Source organism: Dendrobates tinctorius, unplaced genomic scaffold (genome assembly GCF_039654945.1).
Source record: "Dendrobates tinctorius isolate UK_male_01 unplaced genomic scaffold, ASM3965494v1 ptg000143l, whole genome shotgun sequence".
NCBI classification, from domain to species: Eukaryota; Metazoa; Chordata; class Amphibia; order Anura; family Dendrobatidae; genus Dendrobates; species Dendrobates tinctorius.
The window spans coordinates 45849510-45862552 of record NW_027361810.1 but is presented as its reverse complement, the minus strand read 5'-3'; the positions used below and the strand labels follow the sequence as shown (position 1 = coordinate 45862552).

Genomic DNA, 13043 nt, shown 5'->3' with positions numbered 1-13043 from the left:
ATTGATTGAAATCCTTGCTCAGTCTGAGTTTAGGAATATACTGGGAGGTCCTAATCAATTATTAACAACCTACTGATTTACAAAGATGTTGAGAAGTTATTAGGACCACTTCTTTGACTGCTAAGCCCAAGATGTGCAGGAATTTCAATTAATAAAATAAAAATTGTGCTATTGATCCTTCTGTCCTCCTATGCCTCCTCCATAACATTTCTGCTGCTAAAATCAGAAAATTTGTGAAATCGAGTAAGTTTCCTTTTCGGATTGAACAAAACCATTAATGCCACTTACCACACCATAAGAGTAAGTATCACATGTCTCAGATACTGGAAGACTCTGGATTACTTCTGGTGCCATCCAAGGAAACGTCCCTACAAGGGACATATGAGTTGTGTGGGAATGGAACCTTGAGGCACCAAAGTCACAAATCTAAGTAGCAAAAAAAAGAGTTATTTAGGGGACAATCTTTATTCTAACATTGCCATAAACCTCCATTAATGAATTGTGCTTGATATCTTACCTTTAGTACTCCATCCATGGTTATCACAACTAGAAAAAAAAGCAAAAATAAATGTAGCAGAAATACAATGAGGTACAATATTGTTTTTATAGTAGTTAACTACATTATTACTCCATTGGAAATATAAAATAACAATATCACATTAATATATGATCTATATGTGATGCTGCTAGTTTTCTAATAGGTTTGTTCCATATACTAAAGAGAAACTACTTGAAGGGTACGTCCATACGGGACATAAATTTATCCGAAAAATAATCTGGGTCAAACTGCATCAGAGTTACAAGCCGATTGGTAGTAAATTATGCCATGGAATTTACCATATGGATTGCAAAAGGTAAAACCTGCAATGAGTTAAAATGCTGTGAACATTAGCGGCTTTGTAGTCTATAAGGATCGCATATCTCATCGTAGGAATAGACTAACAAACTATTATTAGTTGTTTTAGTACTGTAGACAAGACGAAAAGTTTGGAAGCCACTGTGTTATGAGGATCTAAATCTGGTAAGGCTAGATTAACAGACCACTTCAAGTACTTTAACTTTCTGTTATCCCCTGTATTAAAGTTTAATCCGCAAGTTTCAATCTCAGGAGCCCACCATCATGAAGGGAGGAATGTTTATTTAGATACACTCTGTACATGGAATGCTAACACACAAGGAGCTATCAACATCAAAGTCATGGATTCATGGCTTACGGGCCCGTCTCACATAGCGAGACCGTTCGCAAGATCGCCGAAACGTCAGATTTTGTGACACAACAGCGACCTCGTCAGCGATCTCGCTATTTGTGACACATAGCGGTGACCGGTCCCCCTGCTGGTTATCGCTGATCGTGCTCGAATATCCTAGGCCATTTTTTGATCGTTGGCGTCCCGCTGGCCAGCATGCATCGCTGTGTTTGACACCGACGAGCGACCTCGTTGGCGATGCAGAACTCATGGACGCAGGCGTGAGTTGTCAGAATAGATGCTGTGTGACGATCCCAACGACCACCGAGGTCGTTATACGGATCGCCGAATCTCTGCTGCGTCGTTGAGTAGATCTGACTGTTTGACAGCTTACTAGCGACCATGTAGCGACCCACCAGCGATCCTTACCAGGTCGTATCGTTGTCGAGATCGCTGGAGCGCCGCTTAGTGTAACGGGACCCTTAGACTATTGGGCCAGTTATGCACAGGATGGATAAGTGGTGGGGACTTTACTGCTGGGACAGCTATGGGGTCACAATTTACCACTATTCTCTCTGCATGACCACGGTGAGGAAGTGTTTGAATGTAATGGTGGTGGACAATGATACTGCGGCACCACTCAAAGTCAATAGAGCTGATTGACACGGGGCTCAGATGTTTCCTTACAATAAGACATGTGCCACATGACAGCCATTCTCAGACGAGTCGCGCCGCCAAAAACATCTATGCAAATTGTCTGCAGTTATTTTAGAGCTCTGATTTTGATGAAAAAAAATAGTCATTTGCAGAAAAGCGGCACATAAGTCACAATGCCAAGTGACTTATGAAATCTATGGCAGCAACTTGTGACCAAAGATCGAAAATCCGACACCTATGGAATTAGTTGCAGGAGATCACAGGACACAATGCGATACAATAGAAAACAACACTGCAATTTCAGTGGCGAGCAGAAAATGTAGCCCTAGTCTTCATGTCATAATTAGAAGCAGGTCAGCACACTTTCAACTAAAAGTAATATCGACAATAAAGACCGGCACTCGCTTCTTCAAAGATTATTTGTGATTTATTTAAACAAAAGAAAATGTTCAAAGGCTTAGTGTGAGCCGAAACGTGTCACATGTATGATGCCTTTCTTTGAATAAATCACGTATAATCTTTGAAGGAGGCAGTGGCGGTCATTATTGTCTATTACGAAGAGGGATGCTGTCTAGTGTTAGCGAGCGTGATCTGATAAGGTGTTATCTGAGCACGCTCGAGTGATAATAGAGCATTCTGGCGTGCTTGAATACTAGGGTTCAATTCCCTGCGACTACATGTCTCGCCGCAACACATGCCGGAAAAGCCTGAATGTGTGGCGGCTGTCGAACAGCCGTGAGACATGCAGCGACGGTGACTTAAGTGTATTTTTCGACCATGCCGAAAATACTCAATTAGGGCATAAGTGTGCTCAGATAACACTGTATCAAAGCACGCTCGCTCATTACTAATGCTATCCCTAGGCGCTTGCACAAGTTTTTTTTCAAGTGCCGATTGGATTCATCTCACTATAGAGTAAAAGTCACAACAATCCTTTTAAAATGTATTTTATATTTACAGAATATCTTATACATTTAAAAAATGATTATAATCTTTAAAGAATGTGAGAAATTTTAAATCTATTGAAAAAAAGCTTAATTTTTAGTTTTACAAGTTAAAAAATAGTGAAGCATTTTTATATATAGTGATAGAACTCCTACACTGTCACAACACAAACGTCTTACATAAATGATATCTTACCATTTCTAGACTTGAGATCTCTGTGTATTACCCTGATGGGAGCTTCCATGTGTAAGTAATGCATTCCTGTTCATGTACAGAAAAAAAACACCTTGTAAACCAAAATAAAATCATAATTAAATCAGAATATGCTTTCCGTGCAACAATAACTAGTGGTTATTTGCTCACTTTCCCTGTAAGGACTATTGTGATAGGATTAGATTTAGTCCATCTAAAATATAAAAGTCATGTATGGTAAAGATTTTCTGCGAGAATGAAAATGTATTTACCTGCTATCTGCCATTTGACAGAATTTTGGCTATCTTCACACTTTGCGTTTTTACAGCGTTTTTATTCTTCAAAGTTTTATTGTACACATTAAAAGCCACGTTTTACAGCACCAGCAAAAGCTACGAAAGTTTAGATATACCATGCACACGCTTATTTTTTTTTTCCTGACTAAATTGGAAACTTGCTGCGTTTCTGAAATCTGCAGTATGTCACTTCTTTCAACGTTCTTGCAGCATTTTATCACCCATGGAAAGAAATGAGAGAGTGCAACAATGCAACTAAGTGTTTTTGCAGCATTATTGGTGAATAAAACTAATTTTATTAAACAGGTACTGTAAACAAATGACGTGTAATTTGCAGCTAAAAAGCAGCAAAATGCAGCAAAACCTGGTTTATGTAAGCAGCTTCTTTATTGCCAAGAGAGCCAAAAAAAAACCGCTGTAAAAACACAACGTGCGAATATAGCTTTACTCTAGTTGTAGTGAAGCATTGCTCATCTGTTGTACACTAGTAGCCAACAGGTTTTTGCATTTTATACATGTGTTTTAAGATGCTACATGCCTCACAGAGACACAAAGATCCATAATTAGAGCAAACCTGATATAGTGACAAACTCTGTTACACGGGCAGAGCATGATTCAGGGACCTGATACATTGTGATTCCTACTGCAGGAACTGTGGAGGTGGTACATGACTCAAGGACCTAATGTATTGTGTTACGCTTACTACAGGAGCTGTGGAGGTGGTACATGACTCAAGGACCTGATGTATTGGGTTACGCCTACTGCAGGAACTGTGGAGGTGGTACATGACTCAAGTACCTGATGTATTGTGTTACGCCTACTGCAGGAACTGTGGAGGTGGTATATGACTCAAGGACCTGATGTATTGGGTTACGCCTACTGCAGGAACTGTGGAGGTGGTATATGACTCAAGGACCTGATGTATTGGGTTACGCCTACTGCAGGAACTGTGGAGGTGGTATATGACTCAAGGACCTGATGTATTGGGTTACGCCTACTGCAGGAACTGTGGAGGTGGTATATGACTCAAGGACCTGATGTATTGGGTTACGCCTACTGCAGGAACTGTGGAGGTGGTACATGGCTTAAGGACCTGATGTATTGTGTTACACCTACTGCAGGAACTGTGGAGGTGGTACATGACTCAAGGACCTGATGTATTGGGTTACACTTAGTGCAGGAACTGTGGAGGTGGTACATGACTCAAGTTCCTGATGTATTGTGTTATGCTTACTGCAGGAACTGTGGAGATGGTACATGACTCAAGGACCTGATGTATTGTGTTACACCTACTGCAGGAACTGTGGAGGTGGTACATGACTCAAGGACATGATATACGGTGCCATGCCTAATGCAGAATATGAGGGGGATGAATAGCTCGAGAAAGTGATACACTGAGTTAATGTCGTGCTTAGTACAGGATCTGAAGGGTGGTACGTGGCTTTAGTACTGATATATTGATAGAAGTGTATATCTAATGTAGGATGTAATGGGGTGGAGCACGACTCGGAGACCTGATGTGCTTTGTTTTGCCTAGTGCGGGATCTGAGGGGGAAGAGTGCATAACTGAAGGACCTGAAACGCACATAATTTTGCAAAATCTGAGGGCAGGTAGATGGCTCAGGGATGTGATATACTGTGCTGTGTTAGGTTTAGTACAGGATCTAAGCGGATGGTGCACTACTCAAGGACCTGATGGTGTTGGCCACCATATGTATAAAATATGTACAAAAGAGTAGAGAAACGGGTTATAGGTATTTACAATTTCTGTCGTTCTTTAGCACCAGCCACTGATGGAGGAGCAGATTGTAATATACTGTGCCTGTGCTGGATTCCAGGTGTGCAAGTGTAGTTAATAGTATTACAGTATGTTTCAATCAGTGTTTCCACACTAGGAAACTGGCGATACTGCAGTGCGTTACAATGGGAGATGAAAATGGAGAGAAGGATGCAGGGTCTTATCTGTGGATAATTTTAGGATTTAGGGTTATTCTTGGAGAAGACTTGGATGTCAACCAGGTTGAGCTTCAGAGTCCAATAGGATGCACAAAAATTGTAAACGCTAAATGCTAGTTAATTACACACATATACCTCTTTTCCACTTTTTTTGAACACGTAATAAACACAAAACACGAAAGATAGGCATGAAAAAATGTATATTTTAGGTGTTGCAGTTTCAGCCAACAATTGCAGAAACTTTTTCATTATGCAACCATATTTAATAAGCCATTATGCAACAACTGCACCGATACCTAATTTATCGTGATCTTTTGAAACAAAATTGGTCTTTTTACCCATATGCAAGTTAGACTGCAAGTGCACTGCGGTGGTATATTAATGCACTTTCAGTCCATGTCTCCTGTTCACTTCTCACAACCTTTCGCTTCTTGATTGACAGTCAAGACAGAATCCTGTGCAGGTTGAGACTAAAAGTTTTATCAACACATATTAGCATACTGCAGATTAACTGTACTAAAAATGACCAGCACATACATAACATTTTTTTCCGGAAGCACAGGTGGTGCCATGCAGCAGAGTATCTTCAAATGGAAGGCAGCACCTTACAGGGAGGAGTGAAGAGGGCACCGATATCGACCAATGCACTTGCAGTCCAATTTGCATGTGGATAAAAGGACAAATTTTGCCAGAATAAAGCAACAGATTGTGACAAAATATGTATTCTTGAAAATGCTGCATTCTTTCCTATCCTCTGGTTGCATACCAACAGCAGTCATTTTGTCATGTAAGGGACTGAACTATGATAAAAAATGTCACTGATGTTATTGGACCCTAGTTTTTGCTATAAAACATACACCTATTTTCACTGTTCATTACGCTCCATATTTTGGATAAACTACATGAGTTAGTTTAGGGAATAGTTCTAATTATTGCATAAAGAAAGAGCAGCAAAACACTTAGTCTGAACCACATGGGCGACACACCAGAGGACCTTTAATCAGTTTTAGCATGTTAAACTGGCTATATCATGAATGAATGCAGAGCAGAATACATAAGTTTTTATTTTTATTTGTACTCTATGTCGCAAAGATATTGTCTTTTCAAGTTTAGGTTATAATTTATGATAAGCTGAATTGGTCGGTTACTTTTCCCCCGCGTAAGTACCATTGGCCAATAATAAGCAGAAGGTATCATAAAGAGAATAAAAGAAAATTTCCCCACATAGTCAGAAGAACATCCCTTCTCCTGTGAAATGTAATGATGGACAATCTTGTTTTCAGCCTTCATCTATGCAGCTACTATTTAGCATACACCAGAGCTGAGAGTCATTACAAACATGTCCAGCTTTAATCTTACTGCAGTCATTGTGCAGGAGAGTGTACAGCTGAGATAACTGTCATTACAAACACCTATTACAGCTGCAGTTCTCTTCTTACAGTGCTGTCAGCTCTGCTGTACTCCCCTCCCCCACACTGATTGTCCTGTGATGAAAGATGGAGGTGTTTGTAATGATATTCAGCTTATCTATGTCCTCCTCCTCCCACACTCACTGCTGTGAGATGAAAACTGGAGGTGTTTGTAATGACACTCAGCTCTGCTGTACTCTGCATATGTTGGCTTTTCATAAATTATAGCCTAAACTTTAGAAGCAAATATTTTTGCAATGGCAATAATAAATAAAAAGATAAAAACAACATTCTTTTAATCTCTATAGTCTTTATTCCATAATGTAGCCAATTTCAATGATAAAACCAGTGAAAGGTCCTCTTCAAAGAGAAAGTAAACATTTAACATATTTTTTTTGCAAATTTACCTGCCTATAGATTTATTCTGAGACCCTACAGATCGCTCAAAAGATAGCTGAAAAGTGCTCAGCTTATGAAATAGGATCACACAGTGGGAGTAGAAAGCCAAAGCAATCCATTGTTAGTATGGAAAGTTTACCGTCAGTTATTTTTACCTATAGAATTTTGTGTATGTGTATTGCCTTTCATTACAGGATATATTATTACATCAGTGTACTAATAATATCTTGCATATATTAGTAACTCATGATGTATCATAGTGACATGCAGAGATTAATTGGCCAAGAAGTTAAAATCTCATTTTGGTTCCCCCCCAACACAAATGTAAACTAAAGCATTAAACTACCCCATTCACTCCTATTGTTCAGAAAATGGAATTATCTGCTGGTTCCCTTCATCTGCTAACATTTTACAGTCAAGTGAATTGCAGATTTGCGCGTATATGCATTCCTATTATCAAGATACAGGTCCATGTTCTCACAATAGATGCAGATCTCAGGGATAGGACTTACATCTATCACACTTGTGGGTATGCCATGAAAGTCCAAGATATGAAAACCGCTTTCTTGTCGCCCATTTCAACCAGAAAGATGCAACTCCCATCTGCCCATAACTATGTGGTGACATTACACTTGTATGAACGATTGATTATGTGGGGTCATTATATTGTATGGAGGACTATGTGAGGCCATTATACTGCATGGAGGACTATGTGGGGCCTATTATTCTCTATGGTGGACTATGTGGGGCAATTATACTATATGGAGGACTATGTGGGGCCCATTATTCTGTATGGAGGATTATGTGGGGCCCATTATTCTGTATGTAGGACTATGTGGGGCCCATTATTCTGTATGGAGGACTATGTGGGGCCCATTATTCTGTATGGAGGACTATGTGGGGCCCATTATTCTGTATGGAGGACTATGTGGGGCCCATTATTCTGTATGGAGGACTATGTGGGGCCCATTATTCTGTATGGAGGACTATGTGGGGCCCATTATTCTGTATGGAGGACTATGCGGGGCACATTGTACTTTGTTCATGGGACAACCTCTTTAAGTTTGTTTCCATGTGAAAGGTTTCATAATCATATTTCATAATAGGGAAAAACTTCATGAATTGTAGATTTTATTTTAAATAAATACCAAGGTTGGCCCATGACTTTGTCTAAGTTTTTAATTTTGGCTCTCTGTGTATTTGAGTTTAGTATCCATGTTTTAGAACATCATGGTTCCAGTACAGATAAATGAATAGTCTGGTATTCAGGTACAGTGTGTAGTCATAGAATCATAGAATCGTAGAGTTGGAAGGGACCTCCTGGGCCATCTGGTCCAACCCCCTGCTCAAAGGAGGATTCGCTAAATCATCCCAGTCAGATGTCTGTCCAGCCTCTGTTTGAAGACTTCCATTGAAGGAGAACTCACCACTTCTCGTGGCAGCCTGTTCCACTCATTGATCACTCTAACTGTCAAAAAGTTTTTTCTAATATCTAATCTGTGTCTCCTCCCATTCAGTTTCATCCCATTGCTTCTAGTCTTTCCTTGTGCAAATGAGAATAAAGTTGATCCTTCTACAATGTGACAGCCCTTGAGATATTTGTAGACAGCTAGTATTTCCATGGAAAGGGAACATACAACTTCAAACACACACACTTTCTATATACAGACATTTTCTTTTCAGGAAATTGAGGAAGAACAAGCCTTTCATTTGTTTGTTTTAGAAAAGTCAGACAAAGGGCAACACTATCAAATAAGCTCAACTATTGGCAGGGACAGAGAAGCCGTTTCTCTACAGTCAAAAGTCTCCCAAAAATAGTACTAAGCTAAAACAATACACGGTGTAATACAAAGTATAAACTCAAACTTGAATAATAAAAAAAAAAATACATAGAGAAAATATTCTTAATTTGCTACATTGGAAACCAACTAAACTAGGACCATGGTCCTGCAAATCTTTTTGCTCACCTGCCAGTGATCTATGGTAATTATTGTAAAGGCTGTTAAAACTTAGCACACGAGAAAACATATGAATTGTTTCATGTGTTACCTTTAGCAACGTCAGTTGCCCAAGCCATAATGTGCTCCATGTCCATGTCTTCACTTCTGTTGCTATTGATGTAGTCGTATAAAGATCCACCACCAGCATATTCTGAAGAGAGAGGAGAGTGAATTCAGTGAAAACAAAGATTACAGATAATCTTATGTATCTACCTTTGACAAATTACATTATTTCCCAATGCATCCTTGTCAGCCTTACATCTTTAAAAATAACATGTCAAAGTTTCTTAAAAGGGGTTGTACCATAGACAAAATGTATCATCTATTTATAGGAGGCAGCATAAATGTATGATCATTGGAGGTCTGAATGCTCAGACCCCCCCCCCCCCCCACTAATGCACAAAATCAGGGATCCAAAGCTCCAAGTGTGACTGGAACGGTAATATGCATGTGCGACCACCACTACTGTAGGCAGTGAATTGAGTCGTGGTCGCACATGCTCACTACTGGTCTATTCATGTAAAGGACTTAGGGTCCCAAATGCATATTTTTGGGGGGATAAACTCATTTGACAGAAGATCATTTAGAGGAAAAATTGTCAGAACTTAGCAAGGGCACAAAATACCCATAATAATGTTTATTCTCACAAAGTATGAAGAGCACACGATAAAATCTTCAGCCGCCCCTAAACATTAGAATGGACACTGATTTTTGTATGGATCCTGACAAGATCCGCTGTGTAAGAGAGATTGCAAATTCTTGCCTGTCACGTTAAGTGATTATTGTTTTTCTGTCCAATTTCATTTTTAGTCTAAGGCTGTGTGCATTTTTTTTTGCGTTTTTGTGGCGTTTTAAACGCGCGATTTTGCCACCAAAACGCAAAAAAAAGCATCCCATACAATCCTATGGCATTCCGCACATGCTGTGCTAATGCTGCGTATTTTTCCGCGGTGGAATTGCATCGCGGAAAAATACGCAGCATGTTCATTCTTTGTGCGGAATCGCGGGAAAATACACACACATAGGAATGCATTGTTTCGCTTACTTTCCGCATGTGGCTATGCCCACCATGCGCAAAGTAAGCGGAAAATGTGCTGATGGTACCCATGGTCTGGAGCAGAGGAGATTCTCCTCCAGACCCTGGGTACCATATCCCTGTTAAAAATAGAATTAAAATAAAAAATCATCATATTCTCACCTTCCGGCCTCCCTTGCAGTGTCACCAGGCCTCAGCGTTGCTCCTGGAAAGTCCCGTTCCCAGGGATGCCTTGCAACAATGACCTTTGATGATGTAGCGGTCTTGTGAGACCACGACGTCATTGTCGCAAGGCATCCCTGGGAACGGGACTTGCCGGGAGCATCGCGAGGATCGGGAACGCTGCGTGGGACGCCGGAAGGTGAGATCACTTTTTTTTTATTATTATTATTTTAAACTTTATATCTTTTTACTACTGATGCTGCATAGGCAGTAAAAAGTTGGTCACACTTGTCAAACACTGTTTGACGAGTGTGACCAACCTGTCAATCAATTTTCCAAGTGATGCTACAGATCGCTTGGAAAACACTAGCATTCTGAAAGCTTATTACGCTTGCAAAACGCTAGTTTTTCTGCGGGAAATACGCGGGAATTAAAAATGCGTATTTCTCGCGTATTTCCCGCGGCATGGAATTCCGGAATTCCTGTGGAAATTTCCATGGGAATTCCGGACGCGTGCACATAGCCTTAGACAGTGTTTCCAAAACTCCAGTCCTCACAGCTCCTAACATGTCACGCTTTCAGGATTTCCTTAGTATTGTCACAACACTATAATGTCCTAAAAAAGTACAATTGGCACTTCAACCACAATATTTATCACTTATGGGCAAAAAAGATATAGCTAATTAACCCAAAACGAAGCGAACCAAACAATGTATGTAAAAAAAAAAATCACAATTTTATTGGGTGCACAAGAAAAAACACAAGACTAGTTCTGAGTATTGCACATGTCATAGAAGTGTCATCAAGGCATCATGAATTTTCTCACCCGTGGAATACTGAGGAAATCCTGAAAACTTGACTTGTTGGGGGCCATGAGCACTGAAGTTTGGGAAAGACTGAGCACCTGTCCTGCTATCTCTACCAGACTATTCCACCTACCAGTAGCGGCTGACATGGCTAGAACAAGACAGGATAATGGGTGGTCACCTGTCCTGTGCACTCTAGGACCGGTTCTATTAGGTGGTACTCTGCGATTTCCATAGTCACGGCTCCATCACAAGACAGGAACGAGAGCTAGCCAGATGGCCTTTCCGACTGTAATGAAGCCAGTTGGGTTTCTGAGTCTGGCTACAGTATTTTGTCCAGTATTTTGGTAGAATTTGCTATAAAAAGGCTCCAAATGGAGTTTCCAGTGCAGATATAAGCAAAGACTTATGTTGCCTGGAAAGCTGACAAAGAAGCATAGAATAAGCAGAAATACAATCTTTACATAGAAACTAGAGATGACTTTTGGATATGAAGGAATTCTCTTTTTGCTTCCTATTTTTGACCACTCATATTTGAGAAGTCGTCTTCCATGACCAGTTGCCAAGTTTTCAATAAAAACAATGTAATAATCCCAGCAATCAGTAAATTTGATATGTTGTATATTCTGGACCAGTCCCAGAATTGCCCAGTATATGTGCACTACACATGGTTGCAGACAATCCACCAAAGGTAATTTCATTTTACTTTTGGAAAGCAGAATGAATACTGAAAAATCAATTTAGTAGGTACCATAATTAAATGATGTATGCGTATGCCCTACGCAGATCGGATTCCAAAGAACAGTAATATTGTAATAGTTTCCATAGAAAAGCAATCGAATTTTTGTTCTTAGCAGCACTGAAAAAAATATAGAATGAATTGGTGCCCAAGATGCACCAAATGTATTAACGGGGTGCTGCTCAATAACATCGATGCTCCTTACTGTAATTGATTTTTGTTTCAGATTGACATATGAAACGCCAGCAGGAATTGCCAAGCACCCGGAAATACCGGGACAGTCCGGAAAAAAACGGTCACTTTTTTGCCCTGTCTGTAAAAAAAAATTCAAGGCATCTGAGTTTTTCATAATTTTACAGTTCACAATTAATATAGCTGATCTCTTCATACCAGAATTACGGTCTGTAGACATGCATCACATATAATCTTAATGATTTTATCATGGTTTTCCAATGTCTGTGTAAAAAATGCTCTGTCCATGATTTTTGATAAGCTGTCTAGAACAAAAATAAAAAGTCAGGTTTACAACCCTGATGATCACCAGTCTAAGTTAATTGCTCCCTTTGTCTACATAGAAGATTTAATGCTGTTTAGCCAAAAAAATTGGAAAAAAAAATAATGAAGACAAAGGACCAAGATGGCTACTTCAACTATAATCTAAGAGGAATGAGTACATAAGTAAAGTTAGGTGGCCTGTTACTAAAACTATCCAAACTGGGGTTGTCACGGTATATCTGGCTTTGCGTGACGTGACCCGACGATCGGTCGGTCACAAAACAACAAGACAGACAAGGGGACACCGGGGAAACAATTACAACGGTGGGCCCTATGATAGTGAACAGGGACGTGGACACCTCCTGCACTCTCATAACGAAGAGCCCTGACTCTCCTCACGTTCCCTATACAGGTTCTTTCAACCTGTCGCCGACCAGGATACCTCAGTCCCTCACTTGCCCTTCACCAATCCCTTACTAGGGAACTGGCAAGTGCGGACACTGGTCCTCACCACTGTACTAATAAACACCAGGGAAAACAACAGACAGGGAAAAATTAACAAACTTAGCTTGCTCTGCAGTCATGCACAGGACCGCAGAGTACAGCACCCGGACACAGCTTTCAGTAGAAACACCAAGGCTTCAGATAAGCTGCAACAGCACTGCTCCAGATCACTCCTCTCTTCACAAAGGTTGGTTAGTAAATGACCAGTATCACCAACAGCTAGCTGGTGTACCATGTGACCTTATATAGGAGAGAGGGAG

The 13043-nt window shown here is 40.2% G+C and overlaps 1 protein-coding gene across 3 annotated transcripts in view; it reads right to left on the bottom strand.

Moving 5' to 3' along the window:
* MAP3K20 (mitogen-activated protein kinase kinase kinase 20) overlaps positions 1–13043 on the bottom strand; it is a 194886-nt gene that overhangs the window by 108050 nt on the left and 73793 nt on the right. For all 3 annotated transcript variants that reach the window (XM_073545903.1, XM_073545905.1, XM_073545904.1), the window contains exons 4-7: positions 9091–9192; positions 2985–3050; positions 518–546; positions 289–426 (exon numbers count right to left, since the gene is read on the bottom strand). In XM_073545903.1, coding sequence (XP_073402004.1) covers positions 289–426; positions 518–546; positions 2985–3050; positions 9091–9192 — 335 coding nt within the window. The remainder of the gene's footprint in view (positions 1–288; positions 427–517; positions 547–2984; positions 3051–9090; positions 9193–13043) is intronic.